The following is a 27,783-nucleotide window of genomic DNA, read 5'->3' on the forward strand; positions in this document are numbered from 1 at the left end:
TTTCAAACAGAATCCTTTATTTACTTTATGGGAGTTGTGAATTACTTAAAACTTCTATTCAGTTATGACTGATGGATTGAGACCATGCTACCCCTGTAAAGTAAAAGGGTTCCATTCGAAATTCTGCCCAAGTTCCCGAATTTGACAGAAAGATTCTCAACTTCAACAAGATACACTTGAAGAAGATTGGAGGTTACATCAACAGAAACGTGAAAATGACACTCAAGATGAGACAAGTAATCCAAAAAGTCAAAATTCATATTGATCCACATTTCATTTTATATCCATTGTAAATAGTGTTTGATCATTTTTATCTAATCAACTTAATATTTGTAATACTTTTTCCGTTTTTAGAAAAATGAGTTGCCTAATTGAATGTTAAAAAGAGCAAATTTTTAAACTCATAACACAGAAGGCTCAATCAGCAAAATAGTTAAACTAATAGTTTTTTTTTTAAAAAGAGTTAAGATATCAAAACATACAAGATTCTAGGAGCAGGGAAATACTTTTGGCAACTGGAGTCATTTTACCTGAACTCTTAAACTTACTGACACAAACTGAGAGGCATAAAAATGCATTGTGAGAAGAAATAAACTAGTGCTGCCAAAATTATTCTGCCAAGTTAAATCCACATTTAGATAGTCTAGTTTCAACCAAGACTATTCAATGTAGGTTTATGGAAAATGCACCACAATCTTTTTTTTTAATTCAACTAGTGCTTCAATTATTTTGTACACACACGCATATTACTAATATTACTATTCTTAGAGTTAATCAAACAAGTTATTAAGAAAACTTTTACTTCAATTTTTCAAAACTAATGTCAATCACACTCACATGAACTCAGTTTGGATATTTTTCATTATTATTTTAACTTTTTTTACTTGTGATTAACAGAAGTCTTCAGGCAGCTCAGAATGAAAGATACATTGAGAAAACATGATCTCACAACTGAAAAATTTGTTTTAATAGCCTATTTACCATATATATATATATATATATATATATATATATATATTTATAAAAGCGAGATAAGACACTGATAGAATTCAGATGAAAAATCCTGATAGATATTACTTAAAGTAATACTTTCAAGGTGATCCTAGCCAAAAAAGAAAAGCTCAATATTTAAGAATAGAGCAATATATAAGTTTCGTTGTTAAATTTTAAATTCTGAAAAAACAACATATAGAGACATATATTCGATTTAAGAATTTATTGTTTGACAAAAGGAATATATAGAAGGGGTTATTTTAATTTCCTTAATCCATGGATTTTCAACAATGGCTCATATCATCAGAGGAAATGAAATGTAGTTAGCAAAATGTTCAGCTGCAAATGGACGCTATTTTGCTTTTCAGCACAATTATTGAAAATAGTTTTTTCAATGGTTGTGGATAATTATATGGAGAAAATTATACGAAAAGAGAAGTTGATACAACCTGGGTAATCCATTATTGGAAGGAGTTCAATGTCGTTCGAGGTTATAAATCCAGGTTGGCAGAAAATTGACCCATGGGAGAAAGTGATATTCTCATATAGCGAAAATGTATTACTCCTTATTGATTTTTTGCAAAGTATCCGGGGTAGCCTTATTCGTTGTTGCGTTGAGTGTGTGTTGCTGTAGTCCAAATGCTTTCTCGGTGTTGACAAAGTGTATCCGAAGTTGGGTAGATATACCATTCCATTGTAATTATCCCCATGAGTAATAGAATTTGAGCATTGAGTTAAGTATGCTATGGACCTCGAAATCAATAGTGTAGGTAGCAATAGCAAAAAGAGCAAAATAATCCTGGATATGAAATTCAGAACGATGCGTTGGACGGCTTGCTTAAGGTGTGAGTCTCTGTAGAAAGATAGTTCGTTTTTTTGTATATAGTGGGTGAGGGAAGCTTTTTAGATGAGGGAAAGAGGAGAGTGGGGTGAAGTAGAGAGGGTAAAGAGAGAGGGGGGAGGGTTAAAGTTGGGCGAGCATACAGGTTCTTAATGGAATTTGTTTGGCAGCGAGGGAGGAATTGTATTTTAGTATTCTTTAAAAGGGTTGACCTCTTGATTTTAAGTTCAAGTGGGAAATGGATATTCTTATGATTTTCAAAGGGGGTATGCGTGATAAGGGTTGGGTGTGCTGTTTTTGCTATGCGGATGGGTGAGCGGATGAGGTGGAGATGGAAAGGAGTCATGGTGTGAAAATATGGAATGTTTGGAGGGTTACTTAATTGAGTTTAATTTTGAGTGTATATTTAAAGGTGACTTCATTAGTTGCGATAAGTCGCTTCAATACGCTTGTTGTCATAGTGTGATGTGGTTTAATTAAGTTTGTTTAAATTTTATTTAAAATACATATATTTCTTTTTGGAGACGATCTATGGATGAATTTGTTTTGTTGTTCGTTGAGTTGGAATTGATATTTGAGTGAGTGCTTTATATACTGTGGCTAGTTAGATATTTTTATAAAGGGGAAAATTGATTTAAATGTGGGGCTGGGTATGGGGTTGCCCAAGTATGGTTGTTTTAACTATTTATATAATGATTACTTGTATATCCACCTGTTAAACCTAAACATAAATGCAGATATAAGCACATGTATACCCACAGACACACATACATACATATATATACATAGTATACATTCACGCACAAACACTGATCCATACCATGCTTACATAAATACAGACTTATATACATACGCAACATGTGCACTCAATTACATACATATATATCATAACGCAAAAACGCATATTAGAGAGGGGAACTACTTATACAGCTGGGCGAATATGCATGCGCGCGTACTCGAGTGTACAACTGCACTCATATGCACAGCCGGACAACAATATTATCAAGGGCAAGCATGCAAATCATACCCCCTTTATTTTGCATACCATCGTATACATACAACAAATGAACATCTACATAAGTGTTATGTCTAAAAAGAGATAAAGGTGTGCACACTGATATATCTAACATACAAATACAGAGAGCGTGCACCTTCCATTAAAGATATATATACATCAATAAATGATCGGGTATATCTAACGATTCTATTTTAGAGAGGGAGAGGGAGAATATGCCCCATTGCCAACACATTTATATGGTCCAGGGAGATATAGTTAGAATGTACCAATATACGGCTAAGGTGTGTAACTCCGTTAAATGTCCATGCTCACACAAACACACACACATACATATATACACATATATATACACACGCACATATATACATATAAACACACACACGCATGCATACATATACATTCATACAAGCGTGAATACATGCTCATACATATAGGGGCAACATGCCAAAACTAGTTCAGGTATGGTGACATGGTGGTTTTGAGCTGGCTATACTTGAATTTTTTCCTGTGCTTGCATAACGAAATAAGCTCATTTTTGGTGTTTATCGTGGCTTTAGGATATGTTATTATTGCAACTGCTTCTGAAGTGTAAAGGTTTCAGAATTTGGATTTAGGGGTGTATGAATTGGATTTTTTCAATAAATCCCATTTTAGCAAGTACGGAATATTCCTATATTGGAGGTCTTTAATCAGAGCTGTTAGAGAGGTGCCTCTATTGCTATTTGGATTTTCATTATTAAAGGAGCTTATATGGTTGGAAATTCTCAGTTTAATTAGATTTGCCGTTGCGCCGATATACGTGTGGGATTTTACATTTGCATTAATGGTGTTTAAGTTGTCGGAGTTTGTGGGATAAACTTATAGAGGGGGACGGGATGATTAAGTTCAAATCGTTTTCAGGATGAGGTTCCTGAGTGACTTGGGTGTTATCATGTGTCTTATTTATGGAATTGGCATAGTTGGAGTCAGTGGAGCTCTCTAATGTTGTTGGTTCAGTAGTTAATGTGTTTGAGTACGATTTTTAGGTGTTCTATCAGTTGCACTTGTTGTGGTTAGGAGTTCAGTGACTGTACATGAATAGATTACATCCTTATGGATGCAATCGTTTCTTAAGGGGCAAGATTGTTTGTTTCGGCAATTACAATTTTGTGTGGGTGGAAACTGCGGGGGATGGACCTGGGCTTTTCTTATTTTAGAGTTGTTTGATGTTATTATCGTTTGTGCTATGTTAGGCATAGCGGAGTAAGAGATTTTTATTGAAGTTTTATTTAATATAGTGCTGTATCTATAGGGTTGTTGAAAGGATTGTTCAATTATTTTTTTTAAATTCCTTTGGTATATTAGTTTTTATCTTGGAGCTGTATGGTGGGTTGAACCATATGGATTTTTTTTTGCCTTAATTTATTGCTATTCGTCTTATTTTGCTTGCTATTAGATTTAGTACTTTGTGTGCTCTGGATTAGGATTATGCTTGTTCGAGGAATTATGGATGGGGTTATTGCTTTTCTTTTGGGTCATGTTATGTGTAATTATTGATTTATTTTTGTTGTTTTCCTGTTTGTTACCTATGTATTCTATCTTATCTGTATATCCTGAATTGCGTAAGGCATTATTGTAAAAGGTTGTTGCTTGGCTAAATGCTTTCTTATCGGCTGATAGGCTTGATATTCTTTTTGAGACGAATGGTACTATAGAATTGATAATAGATCTGAGTGGATTCGATTGTTTATGCACATAGAAAAGGTTCAAATTAGGCTTATCGTAAGGGGAGTAGTTTTCCGAATTTAGATTTAAGTATATATCCAGAAAATTGGATGTCTTCTTATTAGAATCTACTTCAATAGAAAGGCCATAATTTCTAAAGAACTCATGTAATTTCTTTATGGTATTATTGTATTGTCTGGGCCTGTCTTTTGTGATGAAGAGGGCATCATCTCTATATAGGCCCCCCTGCAGGTTTTTGTAATCTAAGCTAAGCTCCCTTAACAAGTACAGACCGACCAAATCAGTAACTTGTGCGGAGTCGGTCTTCCCCCATTATAATGTCAAAATTAGATGGGGTATCTTTCCTGGTCCAGTACTTTCCGTCAAATTCAATCAGAGAATGCCTAGCCAGGAGGATAAGTTTCCTTTCTAGATCTGTTATATTGGAATTGTTCTTAGCGAAAATCAGGGCTTTATTAAGAAGTATTGGGGATATAGATTGGTAATAATTACATATATCGAAAGTTATAAAGTTAAGTCTTTTTTTATCTTTGAGTGAGTGAACCAATCGAGGACAGTTTGGGAGCATTGCCAGAGGGGGAATTTTATTTTCTCTTTTATCAGCGGTATGATTCTGTCTAAGATTTTCTTACTAACTAGTCCTAAATCAGAGCTTGAGGGGCAGATTAATCTTATCCACAACTACTCAAAAACTATTTTCAATAATTGTGCTGAAAAGCAAAATAGCATTCATTTGCAGCTGAACATTTTGCTAACTGCATTTCATTTCCTCTGATGATATGAGCCATTGTTGAAAATCCATGGATTAAGGAAATTAAAATAACCTTTTCTATATATTCATTTTGTCAAACAATAAATTCTTAAATCGAATATATGTCTCTATATGTGTTTTTTTTTTCAGAATTTAAAATTTAACCACGAAACTTATATATATATATATATCTGTATGTAAGGTGTTCATAAATTCTCTTTCCAATTAAAAAAAATATATATATTACAAAGACAGTTGATGAGATATCTTTAACCACATTACACATCTTTTTTTTTAATTATTTTAACCAGTTTTAAATGAAGTTTTTATTAGAAAGAAGATTTTATATTTCAGATATATTTTTATTAAATAAGTTAATAAAATTTTAACAAGCAATTAATATATCTCAATTGTTAATTTATAATAAAATTTCTAAATTGTAAAGAGAATTTATGGACACTGTATGTGTGTGTATATATATATATATATATATATATATATATATATATATATATATATATAATTAAAGATTGTATTAGAAAGACACTTTTTGTTTAGTTTTCTATACAAACTTTTCCTCATCTAAGCTCACAATAGAGATAAATAGATTTAATCCATATTTAAAAAGTATTTAATGATTTGCATATAACTTATCCATTCTGCTTTTGCTAAAACAAATTATAAATATTGACAGCCTAAATTCATGTTTGTTGTCTGTCAGATTTTGATACTTAAAAAGGTTTTTAAAATTGAATTTACTCAAGAGCATTTTCCAGGAGTGTAACAGACTTAATTTTAGCTGTAATTTATAATCTGAATAAAGTACACTATGTATGAATCGTTATTTCTGGATTTAATACCTTATAAATATATATTAGATCTATTCATCTTTCTCGCTATCTATGTTTATAGCAACCTCAGAATGATCAAAGCAATAAAGAGTCTAGACAGAACAGGTGAAGAGATAAAAACAAAAGGAAAGAAGCATGATGATGATAATGATGATGTAAAAATGAATTCTCGTGATGATAAACAATGCTAATTATGATAATAAAATAATAATTCTTGTGATTGTTACTAATGCTAATAACGATTTAGTGTGATAATATAATGATTGTCATAATAATAAATAACAAATGATAAAATGAATAATATAAAGATGAATATATGAAAAACAATAATGATTTTAATAATGATAATGTAATGACAAACTTATAACTAATAATATTAAGGATAAAAAATTATACATTATTATTTTGATATAATAAATGAAAATATGATAAATTCAAATAATGCTTCAGATAATATCATACTGAATTATAACAATGTTAATTAATATTAACTTTGACAAATGGTAACATTTGAATCTGTGAAACAAGACATTAAATTAAATTTTTAAACATACATAAAAATTAGCTGGAATTTATTCATTGGCAATAAAAAAAAAACAATTTATATTAGAAAAAATTAATAAAATATAAAAATTATTAATGTGTAAATTTGGGATTAGAAATAATTTTTTTAATAGGAAAACATCATATTCACATGTGCAAAATATTTTTTTTTAAATCTTCCTGTAAATTATATATGTTGTTAGTTTTTATCATGGTTAAATATTATTTCAACAAAAAACATGAATAAAAAATAATGTATTAGAATAATTGTACACAAAGAACTGACATGTATTTTAGAAAGATGTATTTAAAATAAAAAAAAATCTGTAGCAATGTGTTCATTAAAAACTTCAGCAACACTCACACACACGCACATCTTTTGCTGCTAATCCAGTCAAACCCATAAAGAATTTATTTCATTCTTTAGCAATTTATTTGTATGCTGCAAAAATCTTTGGAAACGTGTTCATACTTCAAAAATCTTTGGCAGTGTGTTTGTACACTACAAAAATCTTTGGGAACGCATTCACACATCTCAAAAATCTTTAGTAATGTGTTTGTACACTTCCAAAACTATTGACAAAGCGTTTACACACAAAAAAAAGCTGCTAGTAATGTATCCAAACTCATAAAGCAAACTTTAGCAATGTTTTTAATATACATCATAAAATATCTTGCATTACATTCACATATCCAAAAATCTTTGATAATTTATCCATACATCAAAATAATGTGAAACTAGTGAGAGAAAAATTGTAGAGAATGCCAATACTGCATACTAACCATTTCATTGAGCTAATACATCCCAGTAAAAATGCAGAAATATCCATTGTAATTAATCTAGTTTTAAATTCATCACAGTTTTTATCCAAATGTCAATTTATGATAAACAACAATCTATAGAAGATTTGGATACTATTTGGTTGACTTCATGTCAAAATTTGGCAAAGATAGTCAACTAAAAAGGTCATAATTTTTATTTAAATTTAAATTTATTTTCCTTTTTGTAGCTCTGTACTTCTTTGTATTTTCATGTAATCATAAAATAAAAACTATAACGATCAGGACACCCAGACCCAACTACAAATTACTGTTGGGAACACCCGGGCCCAACTACAAATTACCATTGAGAACACACGGTCCCAACTACAAATTACCGTTGGGAACACATGGGTCAACTACAAATTACCGTTGGGAACACACAAACCCAACTAAAAATTACTGTTGAGAACACATGGGGCTCAACTAAAAAGTATCATCGGAAACACATAGAGCCAAAATACAAATTAATGTTGGGAACACACGGGGCCGAACTATAAATTATCGTCAGGGATACATTAGGCCCAACTATAAATTACCATCAGGAATACATGGGGCCCAATTATAAATTACCATCACGGACACATGGGGCTTAATTACAAATTATTGCATGGGGCGCAATTACAAATTACCACTAAGAACACACAGTCTTAATTAAAAATTACCATTTGGATACATGCATCTACTACAAATTACTGAAGGGATAATATATCTGAAACATCTTTTAATCCTAAATTTTATATCAAATCTTTAAAGAATTTTTTTTTCAAATGTTCTGATAAAATATTCGACATATAGTAAGGATAGAAAAGTTTTTTTTAATTTTTTAAGAAAACAAAAATATTGGTAGTGAAAGGATTAAAATCACTTCACAAAAATCAACATTGGTCCTTCAAAATAATTCAATACAAATAATTAGAGTTTACAAATGCAAAAAGGAAAACAATAAAAAAAAAATGGTAAGAATCACTTTAAAGAAAATGGTTATTATTAAGCATGCCACCATGAAAATAAAACATACTTTCTGGATATCGTTAAGAAAATACTAAAAAAGGACAGAAACGTCAACCGTAGTTCACTCTTGTAAACAAAAACACCATGAACAGAAATACACGCACACAAAACGGAATGAGATATGGAAAAAAAAAGAAAGGGTATATTTCTACCCACATTGCTCCAATAATCCCCACTGCAGTATAGCAGTCCAAAGAGAAATAGTAAGAACACAACTGGTACAAGAAAAACAAAAAAAAGAAAAGATAACTTACCCCACAGGTGGAGGAGCGACATTTTCCAATTCATGAAGAAGAGCATCCATTTGGCATCTCGTGGAGCTCTCAACACGAGTGGGTTTCGGTCCTACCGGGGGTTGAATGGGTGGGACATTTGTAGAGGTAGGTGAGGGAGGGACGGGAGCTGAGACAACTCTTTGGCTGTTGCCGTTCACCATCAGGTTCTGGTTCGAGGCTAGAAAAGAAATTAATAAAGATAACAATTTAAGTCTCAAGCCAGACTGTGTTGATTACATTTTTGTGCACATATAATCTATACATTATATAGAAAGGAAAATGAGTTTACCCTATTTAATTCACCGCTATAGTTTCATAAACAAAAGCTGCATACAAAATATTTATTATATAAGATGCTGCATATATCTTCGTTTATAACCTGAAACAATATTTCTTCTTTTTTTTTTTTTCAACCGATTTCTTACTTTTTAAATTTAATCCAACCAAAAGATTTTGTTATTTTGTATGTTATAATAGCGAAGCTTCGTCAGAGGAGTTAATCTCCTCTCATTTCAAAGTCCTCTTCCTGAAACTCTGATCACCATGAACTATTTTTATAAGTGTTTTTTGGAGCTTTATATCATCATATTCGACTTAACGTTTGGTTTACATGCTGACATGGGTTGAATAGCTTAAAGTAATTGACTTCCAAACCAAGCTATCTTTGTCAGGTTTTTATTTATCACTTTTTCTCTTAAGTTCATTTTTATCACTTCAATGTTTTCATTGGCTTCCTCTATAAACTGAACCTGCAACTTCAACTGTCATACATCTAACATAAGAACTCTTCTCCATTCTTTTAATATGACCAAACCAAAAAATCTGTTCTGCAAACATTTCTCTATATTCTCCAAATTTCATTTTCTTCTGAAGTTATTAGACATAAGCCTATCTTTAAGACTCAAATTTAATACAAATCTGATATTTCTGCCCCTTAGAATACTCCAAAAAAGTTGAAATTCAAGGGAATATTTATTAGTTTGATGCATAATACCTAGTTAAACTTTCACACAAATCAGAGATATTTGAATTTTCATGAATGCCTTTCACCCCTTTTAACTTCTTTTGCATAAAACAAAACTGAATATAGCTCATATTGCCCACCCTTATCCCTATTATGTGTTCCCAAATTCATAATGATCAGATTAGTAGTCTATCCTATGCAACAAAATATTGTATATACACATCCCTAGTTTTATATGCATACACTCTCTAAATCAGAGATCAGCAACTTTTTGGAGCATAAGGGCCAACAAGCTATGCTGATTATAGGAGGGCTAAGCAGCTTTGACTACATTATCATGAAGAACAACAATATTATTAAATATCTAAACAATTTTTCTGTGTGTTGTAAGTGTTAAATATAGTATGATTATATTTAAATGATATCACTTATTTTACTACATGAAAAAAAAAAAGTACAAACATATTTTACAAAAAAAAATGCCTTGAATAATAACAAAATTGACTCCAGAGCCAGATTCGGACCAGAAGTTGCTGACCTTTGCTCTAAATGTTAAAGTTTTGAAAAAATCATGTGCCCATGTTACTCATCATGTCGCCTAGAATAAATCCTGCAAAAATCATAATGATCTGTTCATTAGCTTAACAGATTATTCTTTACATATATATATACAGGGTGACCCTCCTCCCCCCAAAAAAAACAGGTCCCAACTATAATTAGGTCCTGTTTCTTAGTGTTTTGTCCGAATGAAATGAAACTTTGGTCATAACTAGTTTATTATATTGAAAACATCACATCAAAACACTAGGCGTCTTTGGCCTTTTTTTCTCCGTTGACTGTAAAATGGTCAGAAAAACAATTGAATGTCCTCTGTTTTTTTTTTGGTCACCCTGTATATATATATCTTCTATATATATAAAAGAGCATTTTTGTATGTCCAAGAAAGGTTTTTTTTTGCTGAAGTTCTGGACGAGGTTACTATTTTAGAGAACTTTCCTTATACTCCCTAGATTGTAATATCTTCGATTTGCAAATGGACATCATCTCTATCTTTATTTTGATCGACTTTTACAAAATTCATGCTGCCCCGTCTTTTCCGTATAAATAAAGCGAAACTAATCAAAATGAATGCATTCGTCTGGCCTTCTCGGCTGGGACATCCAGAAAGGCAATTAGCTTTGATCAATGTGTGTGTGTGTGGGGGGGGGGGCCCTCATATCAAACAACTATTATTCATTTGGACACTGCCAGAGCTCCCCCATTTTGGAAGAGATGGTTTTACCCAGCATTGTGGGTAAACAAATACGGCGGAAAACTTAACAGGCCTACAGCCAGACCTAAGTGCATGATTTCATATCACTAAATTTGAATGCTGGTTTTCCCCAACATCATGGGGAAACAAATAAATAAAACGGCAGAAAACCAGGTGTTCATTTCTGCATCTGCGTGAACTCATTCACTTAACTATCCATTTCTGCAAGTCAATTTTTTTGATTGACATTGCTAAATTTGAATGCATTTCACTTTACTTTTTGTCTCTTTGCGTCACGGGTTTGAGCCTGCCTGCCTACTACCACTTTTTTTTTTGCTCAACACACACCTACAAACACCCAGGCAACACCGGGCAGCCAGACTAGTATATATATATATATATATATATATATATATATATATATATATATGAAAAGGAAAACCTAAAAGAGATAAATGGTTATTATAAACGTTTCGTCTCTATTTCAGGGGACATCATCAAGATGGAGTTAAAAATGCTGAGGAAAAAGGTTACAAACTACATGTGAGTGAAGGAACATTATGTTCCTTTTTACTCTGGAAAAGAATTTACAAATATGTGTGTAGGGGGTTGGATTATTCTATGTATATATACATTTAGACGTCACACATATACATATATACACACATATTTAATGAACTATTAAATGATTTTTTAATGTTATTTTTATATTTGTTTAATGTATTTTTATTTATATTTATTTGTTAATACTTTATTAATTTTATTAAAATTATATAAGGAGAAACTGTTAAGGATATACAGAATAGCTAACAAGGATTTACATTCATATCTCTTCAATTATTACATTTCCTATAATGGGGGCTAAATTGTAGAATCCTTTTCTCTGCTTGATGGTGTTGGTATTTAAAATGAGTGCACATTCTAAATTTTAAATACCAACACCATCAAGCAGAGAAAAGGATTCTACAATATATATATATATATATATATATATATATATATATATATATATATATGATTGTTTGCCTGCTTGGCATAAACAGGTTTTATTTTGTATCTTGTTATGTAAGAGCTAGAATTGAAGTTAAAGTTAAAGGTGATTTTTGTTCTAGTGTTTGAATTATTCAATTGCTCTGAACAGTAATATCTACACTGATGATTTCATAAGGACAAAACACATACATAATATATATATATATATATATACTAAAATCAAAGATGGCGTAAATATCACAAAACACAATTGCAATTACTCTTGTTTTTGTTTTTTTTTAATTTATATAATCACTAGTTGCCTGGTCATTAAATATGGTTAAAAAAAACGGGACTTGGGTGCCATCAGCCAGAAGCGAAACTGAAAGCAAAATTTTGTAAGCAAAAGAAAAAAAGAAAAAAAAAAATGCTGCGTACTGGGTGCAAACTTGCATAATTTAAGTTCATAAGCGAATGCATTATCGATGAGATCATGACAACACAGATGTATTACATTGCAAATTTAGCTTTTTAAATGAAAAATGAAACAACAGTTCATGCATGCGTGATTTATAAACAGTGCTAAAACCAAGGTAATATCTGATCACCCCTTCAAACAAAACAGCAATTCTACATGAAATAATGGACAATTTTTCTCTAATTTTTTAATATTATGTGTCCAAGAGGTCCATCTTTCTAACAGTATAACGTCCGTGCTGCTTCGATGTGGATGATAAAGGTTTTTAGTGGACATACAAACACACAGACATTTGCCCTTGATTTAATAGATGCTGGTATTCTTTTTATTTTCTTTTAAAAATAATGAGTTCTTATTCTTCTGACGAGTTAGGGCAAAAAATATTCCAAAAATTGACATAATAAGTATATGATTGTTTCTGCTCTATGAAACAAGTGTTGTCAAGCATTGAACATTTTAACATGCGAAAAGAAAGAAATTGTAAGATGAACAACATCTTGAAATTTGGAATATATACTTTTGTCATTCATATATATATATATATATATATATATATATATCAAGCTTTTTATTAATTCTTTAATATTTATATTATACTTTAATTTTACCATCTTGGATCATTTTGGTAAATTTAATTGTAATTTTTATTTTATTTTTATTTTATACATATATATATATATATATATATATATATATATATATAAAATGGTTGCATCAATTGGTTCCCTAGATGTAAATCCAATGAAACTCGCACAATTATTAAAGAGTGCTAAATGCAGTACAGAACTGGTATGTAGTTTTGTTTATTATACAAACATTATCAGTTACACATGTGCAGACATGTTTCAGTGGAATCCCAATTCAAGGATAACACTTCATCAGACTAAAAAAAGAATCAATATTGAAATAGGAGTCAAAATTACATTAGTTTTTAGAAGATATTAGGGTGTGGTTTACGTTCTGGAACAAAGTGGGGTGTATACTTTGTGAATGTGAGAAGTAGGGGTTTTGGAGAGAGGTGGTGAAGAAAGGGAGTATAGGTGGAGAGTACGATTTATTGTGGTTAAACTGTCACAGTGGGGAGGTGTTAGTATTTTTTTAACTTTGCAGTTGTTTATTGGTCTTAGTTTTCGCTTCGATCTGAAGTTATATTACTATCTTAGGCTTTTATAGTTGTTTTTTTCTTTTCTGGTGGTGACTTCATTTTCCTATTGACAAATTTTGTTTATTTTTGATTTTATTCATCGCTTTTTTATCCGTTCATTTGTGTCTAGTTTTCAAATTATTTATTTATTTGCTTGTTTATTTATAAGATATATATATATATATGCCCAAATTAACAGTTAGTTGAACAGATATATGGGCTTATTTATATGATTTAAATAAAGGTACCGGCAATTATATTTTCCCCTCTACTGTGGTGTTTGAGGTAATAGTGACAAAGGTTTTTATATCTACATATAAACTTAATTTCAATGGTTGTCATTCTTTCATTTGGGTTGTTTATCCTGTCTCCAATACTAGAATATGTATATATAAATATATATATATACACACATACACTATACTTTATACATAAAAAGATACATTTTTAAAACTTTAACACTCACATGCATTTCTGCGGTTGACTTGATCAATAAATTGAGCTGAATTTAGATCTTGGAGAAGCTGATCTAACTCCGAAAGGTTACTGTTGACGGTTGAAGACATTTGGCCACTAGTGTTTGCACCTACACTACTGTTGCTACCTGCTGAGCTGACGGGTTTGTTGTTATAGTGGACAGGGCTGACCCCTTGAAGACTGGACTGAGAGTGTGATGAACTTAAACTGCTCCTCTCCTGGTGATAAGTAGCTGTGCTGCTTCCGCTTGAGACTCGCTCGCTACTATAGCTGTGTTGTTGTTGCTGCTGCTGATGGTGATGGCTAGAGTTTTCTTGTATAATATGTTGTTTTACACCCGGGCGTACAGCAACCTGAAATGTACCAAAAACGATGGAAATGAGTGATGGAGGTACCACACACACACACACACACACAAAAAGAAAGAAATGAAATTTAATTTCCCAACCTACACATCATAATTTATTTATTTGAGAGAGTTCAGTAATCTGGAAAAATATATAATAAATACTGAAAGAAGTGAATGCATAATTTTTATAAACATGTTAGGACTGAAATTAATTGTATGGTGGAACAGATTAGCATATAAAGGTTTTGGTTATTGAACTGTGTTTTAATACAAATGGGAAAATCGACTTTACTTTATTATGCAGATGTTAATATTCATCTGAAAATTAACTTTATCACAGGGGTAGAAGTCCATAACATTAAATGACAGGCATTAAAACATTTTTACACAGATCTGAAAAAAAAGAAAATGACAAGCGAGAGAGGGATGAGAGAAGCCCTACAATTCTTTCTTTCATATGTGCATATTTGCTTTTAACTCCTATTTTAAACTCAGAATTTTGAAGTTTGCGTTTTTTTTTTTTTCAAAAGTGGAAGTGTCCAGATGTAAATTATGAAAATTTCACATCTATTTTATAGATGTAGATTATAAAAATTTTATATCTATATTATATTTCTCTTAGTCTGTCTGTCTGCCTGTCCATTCACCCTTTTTTTTTTGTAAACTACTGGGCCAATCTGGATGGAATTTTGTGTAGACCTTTGTTAATTAAAGTGCAGCAAACCAAGTATTATGGTATTAATTTGATGCATAGGGATTAATACATATTGATGGAGATTAGTCGCCACAATACCACATTTACTCTAGAAGTTTTCTCAGCAGCCAAGACCTGGATTATAATCTCATAGTCCATGTGAAATGAATTGATAGATCTTTACTTGCAAGAGCAAATTCGTCAACAGAGAGATAAGGCATCAAAGTTATTCACATTTAATAAAACAAAGTTACAGTGCTTTGTGAAAATGGGAGGGGAAAAATGGAAGTTACCAAAATTGAAATGGAGTTAAGATAGATTTGAAATATATGCATTGAACAACAAAAAAAAAAAAAACTCGAACACTATTGTAGCCTAACAGGCCCATAATAATGAAGACAAACACAATGCTATAAATAACAAAAGAGTATGCATGATTCTTGGACCATAACTGTCATGAATCACTGCCACAATGTTTAGATGTAACTATATTATCTCTGGGTAAATCCATTTTTCATAAAATGGATAGATTAGCTTACCCACCAAGACCAGACACGAAGAGTGCTTCCTCAAATTCTACATGATCAAACAATCTACGAAACTATTTCAAAACCTACAATAATATGATAGCTGCTTTTTTTCTTTTTTATTCAATGTATTTATTTAATACTTTTACCTATAGGAGAATTTCCTAAGGTTCTGCAAAAGGTTCAAAGGACCCCCCCCCCAAAAAAAAAAGCAAACAAAACGATGTTGTAATTGCCAAAGAATGCGAAATCAAACGGAATTGAAGTATCATAAGTTTTAATGCACTGTAAGAAAATGTAAAGTTTTTTGGTTTGTATTTGTTTTTATTTTTAACCAAAGTAAAAGTTAGCGTGGTGCATTTCACCTAAATTGCAGTCCAGTTTTTATGAAAACCTAAACCACTGTTCGTCCTTATTTGTCTCCTGTGAATGGTCACGGCCGGTGTAAATGAATGGCGGTGGAAATATGAATTTTTTAGATAGAGAAGACTTTACTACTTCCATTGATTGTAACCGGTTTTGGCAGTGAACTCTCACCAGATATAATATAGGAAGCTCCGAGCTGTGAGTTAGTGGATAGCTAATATGTCTTTAACACACCTCAGATATCGTGATGTAGTTTGTGCATAGTACATCTGCATAAAATGTCTAGGTTTCACATTAGAGATATTTCACTTTATTAAATGGCTTTGAACATTTTCTTAACCTATTTATTGATTCACAGGATATTTTGTCTTGATTTACTTCAAGTTTTTTCAACAAAAGATAATCAAGTAATTCAGCAATTATTTAGTTTTGTTCTGTTAATATGAATGCAATAGGCATTTGTATATTGGTTACTCATGAGATGAGTCAGAATAAAATAGAAATTGTATAAAAACAAAGATCAATTTATTATTTTATTTCTTCTTTTACTGATGGGTCACTGCTTATCAAGGCTAAGGACTTCTTGAAGAGAAAGATGATTATTGGTTGATCAATGATCACCACCACAAAAGGACTGGAAGCAGTGAATGGAATGAGCAGAAGATTACTTAGAAAGACTTGATTTTCCTAAAGCAGCTCAACAAGTATTTGTTTACATTATATATCTGAGAAAATTGACCACATCCTGTCTGCTCATCCTTCAGTTAACATTCACATTTGTGGTGACTTCAATGTTCAAAATGTTGAAGGCGGACCCACTCGAACAAGACAGATGATGGGGGGGGGGGAGGTTCTGTCATGATTTCGCCATTGCTTATAACCTCACTCAGATTGTTCACAAACCCAACCGTGTGCCCGATACTATACTATCAGTCAGTATGCAAGACTTCTAGACCTTTTTCTCACAATTTCCTCTGAGCTATGTTCATGTTTCATTCTATCTCCTCTGGGATCTTCCAACCACTCGGTTGTATCAGTTAAGATAAAAATGAAATAAGTCTTCAGACGTACCTCTCCACTATACTGTATATCGATACTCTATGGCTGACTGGGATAGCTTCCATACACTTATATCTGATCTACCTCTAAATTCCATGTTTAAAAAGGATGTATCCTCTATAGTATCGGACCTGACCGAATGGTTAATTGTAGGCATAGACTGATTCATACCATCCAAAAAATTCCAACAAAAACCTAATAGCCAGCCATGGTTCTCCCCAGAATGTGCTGCTGCCATCGCGCACAGAAATCACTTTTTCTATAGCTACCAGCATAATAGATGTACTGAGACTAAAGTTGCTTTCAGGACTGCCAGCAACCACTGTAAAAGAGTAATAAAAAATGCAAGAGAGCTATATGCTCAGTCTATTAAATCCAAAGTAGCTGAGCAGCAGCTTGGTTCCCACCAGTTTTGGCAAATAGCAAACAGGATCCCGAACAGAAGCATGCGCTCTATCCCAACCATCATCAATGGGCCTGAGGTCATCTCGTCAACATCAGACAAGGCCAAACTATTTGCCAAGAACTTTGCAGCTAATTCTACCCTATGCGATGAAGGCCATCAACTCCCCGTATTTCCTCCAGAACAGACAACACGCTATGCAACATACGGCATAATCACGTTAACACACCCGCTCCCGCAGGATCACCGAAGTTAAGCAACATTGAACCTGGTCAGTAGTAAATGAGTGACAATTTGGGACTTTCAGGTGCTGTATCTGCTCTCCGCTTATCTTGGCATTGTTTCCAGTCATCCTGGTCTTCTCCTTGCGACTGGACTCAACAGGAGAGGTGTGGTTGAGGATTGCGCAACCTTTGCCTCACAATTACATGCGCTACTGCCCCTAAGGGCTATCCTTTGTCTTTCAAGACTGAACAGAAGCATGGATGCAACATACAAATATCTGTGCGTGAGGTCGCCAAGCTAATCAAGAACCTTGATTCTAGTAAAGCAACTGGCTCTGACGGTATTCCAATGATAGTGTTGAAAAAGCTTCAACCAGAACTTGCCCCCATACTTACAAAACTGTTAAAGCGTTACATTAAGGAGACCAACTCTCTTCCTGGTCTACATCAATGCTCTCCCAAATCACATACTTAAATCATTCGTTGACATCTATGCTGATGACACGACAATCTATGGCAACACATCAAAGGCCGTAAATGACAAAGTTCTCTCTGATTCTCTCTCCTTTGATCTTGAGCACATGGTACAATGGGAGAAGAGATGGCTGGTTACTTTTAATGCATCTTAAACCAAACTCCTATCTTTACATCAACACTCATTCCCATCTGGCATCAATTGAAATGGATGGCTCTCGGAATTGACCTTCACTCTTGACCTGAAATGGAACACGTACATCAAGTCTGTTGCAAAAGTCGCTGGAAAAATGGTAGGGTCCTTCTACTGCTCCAGAAGATATCTCACTGCTGATGCAATTCTTTATCTATATAAAAGCCAAGTACGTCCAAGGATGGAGTACTGCTGCCACACATGGGCAGGAGCTGCTAAAAACAGCCTATCCTACCTTGACAGAGTACAAAATAGACTTCGTGGCTTAGTGGGGGATGCCCTTTTCTCTTCCCTGCAACCTCTCTCGCACAGAAGATACGTTGTGAGCCTGTCTTTGTTTTATCATTATTTCAATGGCAAGTGCTTGTCTGAGCTCCAATCTCTGGTCCCCCCTTGCCAATCTTTCACAAAAAACACCCGCCTAGCTGAAACCACTGTCAATAATTTTCCCCATTCTTTATCTGTGCCTAAATCAAAACGTAGATTCCATGAACAAAGCTTCTTTAGAAGTGCACGCCTGTGGAACTCTCTTCCGTTTGCCTGTTTCCAACCTGACTACAACTTCGCTGTCTTCACGTCCAACATAAACAAATTCCTTTATGAAATCTCTATTACTAACGATTACTACGATATTATCCCATTGATTACTGTACATGCAATAACCTTTATCCCCGAGTGGCCTCCAGGCCTTGAAAAGTGGTGACTTCCATGAAAAAAATAATTTTTAAAAAAAAAACAATTAGACTCCTAAAGATAAAAATGCTATAATCAGTTGCGAAGCAAATTCATGGTATCTTGTTTTATAGATGGAATGCTTATGAAAGAGAGAGAGAAAGGAAAGTTCTTTGCTGTGGTTATGGCCAGACAAGTTTTTACTATGATGGCACCAGGGATTGGAACACTGTCAGGCACCTACAGTGAACATAATAAGGTAAAGAGAAGCTAGCAACATCTTTTCTGTGTGACAGAGGCTGTAGGGACAAGAAAAGTTTATCCCTCACTAGATTGCAAAATCGATTTCATTACCAATAACATACCCTCTGTGGTTACATATTTTTGCTTTATATATATATATATATAGTGTTGAGTTTGATAAGGAACACCCGATTGTTGACGTACACTACCTCTCATCATAAAGGAGGAGTTTAATGATAACAGAACTGATATTATAATAACCCATTGATCAATGAAAGACAGTACAATAATAGCATCAGATATAGAAACAATAGTGTTGTTTTGTCTTCAGACAAACAAATACCAAACCTCTATTACTAAAAGATACTAGACTTTCAAGAGCACATAACTCTTCCTTACCATATCAACTCATTTTGACCTTCACGATAAAAACCAGCCCCTCCTCCCTGCAAGCTTTGTCATAGTCAAGAGCAACACCGAAAGAAGAACAAAATACCCCAGCTATTGTCAGTTATTCCCAAATAGGCAGAACACTGAACAGGCAGATGATTGTGAAACCGATACATGTTATAACACCAGTCGACAGCTGCTGGTCTTTGCTGCCTAAAACAAAAAAGTGAACAGAGTCAAATATTTATTTTCAAGCAGTCTCATCTTCTTGGTCATGAGCCAATTTACACGAGCCCTCATTGAAAGTCTTCTAAGAAAAGAGCCTTGTATCAAAGACATTGTAAACAGAATCAAAGAAAGTGTAGGTGTAGTGACACTAACAGCACCGGTAAGTAAGCACATTGGATATGTTCAGACAAAATGAGAATACCCCAAACCCAACTCTGTAAACCTTATCTCAAAATACAGAAGGGATGGAAGGGAACACCTTTCATCCTGTTGAAGATGTGTTATAAGATTACTAAATAAACAAGTAATAAAGATTGTAAACTAAATCATCATCTTTATCATCATATTCGGTTTAATATCTGTTTTACATGTGGCATGTGGTGAACAGCTCTTAGCCCTATTAAATCATTTCTTTCTGATAGATTTATAAGAGTAACGGAAGTAAATTTCTATCTCTGGCTTGGTTTATGACAAGTGTTTGTTAATATTGGATCTGGAAACGATCATGTTGTAGCATGCAAGGTAATGTGTTACACAGATGAAAAGTTCTTGGAAAGAAATTGTTTATGGACATTTCATTTAATGTCATGGAAGAAATGAAGGCTCTTTCTATGAATGTCTTACACAGAGGAACTAGAAACTGAAGCGAATAATAAGCATAGAGTAGAGAAAGATAAGCAATTACTTTTCCATGAGAAAGGAGTTGTAGAGAACAGAATAAATCATCCTTTGTCAGATTGAAATTTTCTCTAGTAAGACAAGAAAGACTGCATTGAGATAATAGAGAATTGGCTCTATAATCATAATGAATACGAAATCTGCATATATTAAAATATATTTAAGTGTATGTGTATGTTATGACCGGGCTACACCAGTGTAGCTAGTGTGTGTATATATATATATATATATATATATATATATATATATATAACTGGATGCTATATGTTTGTTATCTTGCTTGTTTGTCTCTGCATACAGGTTAAGGATACTGGGAAGAAACCATCAATGATGTCATGCTGAAATAAGAAAAGAATGATATCCTTAACAATGGAAAACATAAACAACTCTCTAAATTGTACCTCCTTTTTGTGAAAATGTGCAGCAATTTCAGCTTTCTTTTATCAAATACAGTGAATGCCCTGCGGACCACTATAAAGGTTACCATAGACCAGCAGTTGAGAATCACTGAACTAGGCAATCCAACAGTAGCAGCAAACATAATGGAAAAATGAAGTTTGTAACAAAGTGAAAGTCAACTCAAACTCTCAGATTATGAATGGATGTTTCTCTTACCTGCTCTCCTGACGGATGTGGTGGAAGAGGAGACGGTGTTGAATTTCTAGGGGAGGATTGTAAACTTGCAGTGTTAGAACGTTGACTGGCTTGGTCTCTCTCAACCTGTTGCTGAAAAGACGAAATATGTTCTGTGGTAGACTGGAGATCAGCCAGAAGTGCATCTGAAAAGAGACAGAAATTATTATTTTTATAATATTTTTATTTTTTTTATAACAATAATAGCCCCTATATATAATAAAAGAGGCACAGTTTTTCCCCTCTGGACCAAAATACTACAGGTTTACAACAACAGATGGCACATACAAGTTTATTATGTTTACGCTATTAGCTATTATCTTATTTAACTATAGGGCATCATTTTAGCCACATTAATTCGTAATATTAAAACATTAGATTTAATCTTAGAAGTGCAATCATCATCGTCATAACCTACAGAGGAAGTAGTTTCAATTTTACCCCTAATTGCCAAGTATTACCATCGTCACCCACTTACACTGTGTATTTATACTCACAGGGGACTTAAATTTAGACCCATCCTACGTAATTGATCTATTCCCTATTACACACAGCATTTAACTCCTCTTCTTCTACACTAAAAACATCTCCACATACTTGATCCTCACATTGTGATTGGCTGACACTACCCATTCCGATATTCAGGGATTATTGGAATGATTACATTCTCTTTATTTAATGAACACTACGGCACCTTAATTAATTACTCATACATAAATATATTTACATTATAGCCAACTATCGCAATCCAACAGTTTGCTTTGTTCTTTCCTTTTTTTTTTTCTGGGAATATTTAGATTTGTATACTTTCCATTTAATTATACATTTTTCCCCGTCTTTTTTTTTTTTTTGTTTTTCCTAAACACAAACTCAGTTTATTTACATTTCCGATCCCTATCGGCAGAGAGAGAGAGAGAGAGAGAGAGAGAGAGAGAGAGAGAGAGAGAGAGAGATTATAACAATGCAATGGATACGGATTGACCTCATTTCATTAACACGTCATTGCTTGGTTAATATAGAATAAAAGCAACATGTTATTTCCATTCAGTTTTTGTGGCGCAGTGGAAAGAACCTACTGTTTGCATACTCGCACCCAACCAAAAGAATACTTTTTTTTATTATTATTACTACAATACAGTTACATTGTTTTTGTTTTTTTTAGATATCGCAATGAAACGAAAAACCTCCATTTGTTTTTTGTTTAGGCTTTATTTTTGTTTTTTTTATGGTGTTATGTGAAATAATTGAAACCAAGTATTGCAGTTAATACAAAAAAATAATAAATGATAAATACACGAAAGAAGATTTGTTTCATTTACTTAGGATAGGATTCAATGTTTTTGTTCGTAAATAAACTTCTGCTTCTTTGTGTGCATGTGAGTTTACCTTATGAATGTGCAGCATTGGAACAGATACTACTCTTTCAGACGTGGCTCAAAAAACCAACTTATTATTATATTTACTGTTTCGAAGACTGTATGTACTTATATTAGCGTGCTATCTTTTTTAATATAGTATTTACACGTTAAATTAAAGTTTTACACTATCTTTTGGTTTATTGCATTGTTAGATGAAAGTAAATAATAACTAAAAATAAAATGATTTTTGGTAAAACTTGCACAGAATGCTCTATTTTACAGTTGTTTTAAAAATAGAACGGAAATTTAAATTTCGTTCAGTTTTAAATTTGGTACATTTTTACATTACATTGAACTCATTGTTCGCATTCAACATGTCATCTTCTGTAGGTTTTGTGAGATGCTGACATGGTTGAAGGTGTCTATTTAGAAAGCCGTTCGTAACATGGAGAAGTTGGGGTGTTTATTTCATGTATGCATGCCCGAAAAGATATAAAAGTCGACATTACAAATGTGATCGGTGAGTTGGACTTATGCAAAAACATTACCACAAAGGTATACCAAATTGACATTTTTTGCTTGCAAATTAAATTAATTTGTTTTTATTTATAAAATTTTATCTTTATAAAAAAATAAATCTTTCGCTTTATATATATATATATATATGTGTGTATATATATAGTCATTTGTAGCATTCCAAATTTTATTGGGGTTATATAATTCAGTAATCGTTCATATATCAATGTTTTAAGCCAAAAAGAGATGACTTAAACTGTAAGCTACAAAATTATCATATTTCATAATTGAGCATTTATATATTGTTTTAACAAAAACCAAGACTTCAAAGAATGGGTTGATAGCAACAAATAGTGTAATTTATTGTTAGTTACAATTGTTTCAAGAATTTCGGACAAATCCAAACATTATGTCACTTGAAATTTTTCACACGAACAGCCTTTCTTCAGACTTATTGAATAAAAACACTTTAACAATAAAACATTATGGAAACCATTTCCCTTATGAGGAAAAGAAAACAAGCGAAAGTATTTTACCTATATCTCATCCTTGCAAAGTATTTTTTAAAGATTTATGTATTTACCTATTTTCGTATCTCCATTTAAAAAAAAAAAAATTTCAAACAAAATATCATACAATGTTACCACTAATTACCTATGTCGATTTAATATGTTTTAATAATACTATTCATTGATTTCTTAAATTAAATTTCTTTATTTAATTTTAATTATTTTTTTTTATCCGGACTAGTCAACTAAGTTAAATGGTTGTGATTCTATGTTAGTTTTGTATCTGGAATTTGCTTTGTTTATTTACAAAAATATGAGGTAACCTATTTATGTGATTTAAGAAAAGTTTTTGTTTAAAACTTATTCAATAAAGAAAGAAAGTTTAACATTACTTTATACTTAGTTCATTCTCATTCTTCATTTAAAATTAAGGATCTCAATCTACTTTTTTATTTATTTTTATTTTCTTTCGTTCTTTCCTATTAAGATTTATGATTATCGGATATTTTAGATGTAGAAAGGGAGATAACTCTGTACGTTCGAAATTTTAAAGGTTTAGTTGAAATTATACGTTTCCAAAACCCTAATATGTATTCATAACGATGAAAGGGAAGTAACTCAAGCCGTTCAATGTTTCTAGGTTTAGTAAAATTCCTAATATGCATTTATGATTTATTTATTAATTAAACAAATCCAATTAAAACTAGGCTAACCTATTCAAAATATAAGTTTGTAATGCATATCTTAATCATAACACTAATTTTATTACCAAAGATTTAACCTATGTTTGCCATCCAACCATAATTTTCTGAGGTTATGCGTGGATTTAATACAAAATAACAATTTGGGAATTAAGTTCTTAAATATTTATCTAATAATAATACATATCCTATTAATAAGTATTCTAATAATAAATCTATTCTTTAACTCCATGTATGTTTTACTCCAATGAAAGCGGGGGTTCACCTTGTTTTTTTTTTAATTTAATCGTTTAGAACAAGAGTATTATTTAAAAAGATAGGATTTTTCAAGTTTTACTGATCTAAAAACAGTATCAATTAATCCCCATTCTTTAATTACTAATATTTTTTTTGTTAAGCTATTTTATTGATCAAGAAACGGTCTCAACTATTTCACCATCAATATGACTAAAATTGTGTTCCCAGTTTCGAAACAATATTGCTAATCTTTGTTAATCCTTATTATAAATCTAAATTTCCTATCTAGTAATCCATGGTCTTTATTTCTAAAAATGTGTTTCTAGTGTAGAATATTAGATTCCAGATTTGCTTGCTAGATTTGAATCATTCATCACAATTAATTTACATCATTCTTAGCTATTTAAATCTATATTAACTTTGACCTTACACTCAAGAACCTTTATTTTTCCCAGAATGTTTTTTCCTCTCAGCTACATTTAAGACATGATAGCAAAAATCTATTCCTGTGAAAACATCCCTGTATAGCATCCAACCTTTTATTTAATATTTTTTCTTTAGAATTCACTATGTAGAAGACTTCCAGTAAACACAGATTGCACCTTTTTGATTTTGCAGGTCTATACTTACTATTCTTATCTACTATTGACCATTTTAATTCAAAATCTTTTTTTTTTGTTTCTATGAAGTTCTCTGGCCCAATCACCTAATGCAGTTGTGTTCCTCTTTTTATTTCTAATTTTGATTCTTGTACCATTCCCCCTTCTATCATTAACACCTACTCTATTAGTTTCCATCTCCGGTTCATTTTTGAAGGATATAACATGGTTTCTGTATCTTTCCTTATATATATATATATATATATATATATATATATATATATATATATATATATATAAAGAACAACTGTTGAATGTTACACTTTCAATTACTTTCGATTACTTTTTGGGGAGATAAAGATTAAAATGGAATGAAATTTAAATTTCCGTTCCATTTTTAGAACAAACGTAAAACACAGCAACCTCCATAAGTTATACAGGATTTTTTTAATAATTACAAATTTAAATCATTGTGCATTTATTCAAACGGTCCTTAATCTCGCTAGGTCACCCCCCCCCAAGAATATATATAATAAAATCCCTATATATAAATTCAAGTTTTCTTTTTTTTGTTTGTTAAATTGTTACATGAAACTACAGAATAGTTAGAAAACACCCGCCAACCGTATACAACTAAATCCATAACAAGTGACAATTACATTAATGGTTTATTTTATTGTCACTAGACTGTAATCATGTGATTAAAACTTTAGCAGACTAAAAATTGGGAGACACAAGGGTCAGAAGAACCCAAAATAGTAATTTGAGCAGGTACGCATGGAAAAAATACTTGAAATGACAATTTTGTTTTAGTAAGAAGGATGTAACGACCTCAGAAATAAAACAATTTATTTTATCACACAAAAATATGAAAAGACATTTTCATATCCAAAAATCAAGAACTGCTAGCTCTACTTCTTTCTCTCTCTCTCTCTCTCTCTCTCTCTCTCTCTCTCTCTCTCTCTCTCTTGGACATGCGCAAGAAGATGCGAATGGCCACATGTGATTTTGCTCTGAAGACTGTAGGCAATAAATAATAAAATTAAAAGGTTAATATTTGTTATATTGATTCTTCACGCTTCTTTGGAATAATATTCCATAAATGTAACAATGGTGACCCCGACAAATGAAATCTTCTGATATTTCTTTCATCAATGGAGACAAAAAAAAACAAAAAAGAATTCCGGCGTGTTTCTACTGGACAATTTAAAAAAAAAAAAAAAAAAAAAAAAAAAAAAACTACACACACGTGATAAATTTCAACATGGTTTATCTCTTTTCAAGTAGATGCAGTGGTAAGTCATATATATTTTTTTTTACTTTCCCACTGCAAAATATAATTCTACAAAAGTAACTTTCCTTCCCAAACACACACTAAAAAAAAAAAAACACCTTTACACAGACCTAATTAATACATAAAAAAGTTTCCTTTAAATAAATACAGCAAAATCCCTAGATTTTCTTGTCAATAAAAAAATTAATATATATATATATATATATATATATATATATATATATATATATATATATATATATATATATATATATATATATATATATATATATACACACACACACACACAAAAAAAAAAAAAAAAAATGGAAAAAGCTTGCCTCCAACAAATAAACATTAAACTGCAGTAAATGGCTGGTTTTCTATTTTGGAAGTACAATTCCAACTGCGTAATATAATGGCCTCCACTACAAAGTTCTTCAGAGTTATATCATCTCTGCTTGCAGAAGTCATTGCAAAAGTATCGATATCAGTGCTAGAGTTGAAAAACCATGAAGAGGTAAAATGTATGTTGACTTGCAGGAGGGAACAAAATCGGAGCTACTTGACAAATTAATGTCAACGACAACAATAACAAGCCAGCCATCGTCATACTTGCAAGAGATGCTGTCGATAGCGAAGCAAATAAGCATCAGAGAAGTAATTGTGATGCACAAGTTTCTTCAAGCTCTGCCAGCAACAATTTCTCCAGTGATAGCTTCACAAAAAGACTTAACTTCTACACAACTAGGAAAATTAGCTAATGAACTCATGCCTTTGCTGAATAACATAAAAGAAACAGTGTTTGTCGCTCAGCAAGTTGCAAAAAGAATAGAAAAGAATAAGAACACTATGTCTACTCCGGTGGGAATAAAACCATATTTCCTGGAACAGACACCTAAAGTGTGTAGAGCACATATCTACTTCGCCGACCAGCCAAGGACATGCAAACTATGGTGCAAATGGCCTAAGAAAAAGAATGTAAAGATGGTACCAAACTCGCGGCCAGCAACTCCTACACCAAGCGACTCGGAAAACTAAGTGCACGAACCATGTCTGTCCCCATGGGTTTGCCACTACTGCAAATCAAAGCACAATTAGGGACAACCATATTAAAGTTTATAGTGGATACCGGTGCAAGTATTTCAACAATACCAGCATCGATTATAAACGGTATCACACTAAACCCAACACCAGTGTCCCTTTCTACTGCTAATGGAGAGAAAATAAAATGCCATGGATAAGCAAGCCTGGAAATTTGAATACCGAGTTTGAGAAGATCTTTTTCTTGGACATTTGTGATCACTGACATCACCAACCCACTCCTTGGATTTGACTTT

General features: G+C 32.3%; 1 protein-coding gene across 6 annotated transcripts in view; it reads right to left on the reverse strand.

The window, feature by feature from the left end:
• The window catches only part of LOC145242393 (uncharacterized), a 717,261-nt gene that overhangs the window by 230,159 nt on the left and 459,319 nt on the right, over positions 1 to 27,783 (reverse strand). For all 6 annotated transcript variants that reach the window (XM_080105416.1, XM_080105420.1, XM_080105417.1 and 3 more), the window contains exons 2-4: positions 21,233 to 21,396; positions 14,107 to 14,470; positions 8,810 to 9,008 (exon numbers count right to left, since the gene is read on the reverse strand). In XM_080105416.1, the coding sequence (XP_079961542.1) occupies positions 8,810 to 9,008; positions 14,107 to 14,470; positions 21,233 to 21,396 (727 nt within the window). The remainder of the gene's footprint in view (positions 1 to 8,809; positions 9,009 to 14,106; positions 14,471 to 21,232; positions 21,397 to 27,783) is intronic.

This window comes from Euprymna scolopes, chromosome 21, assembly GCF_053919585.1.
Source record: "Euprymna scolopes isolate OS-2025 chromosome 21, ASM5391958v1, whole genome shotgun sequence".
In the NCBI taxonomy this organism is placed as follows: Eukaryota; Metazoa; Mollusca; class Cephalopoda; order Sepiida; family Sepiolidae; genus Euprymna; species Euprymna scolopes.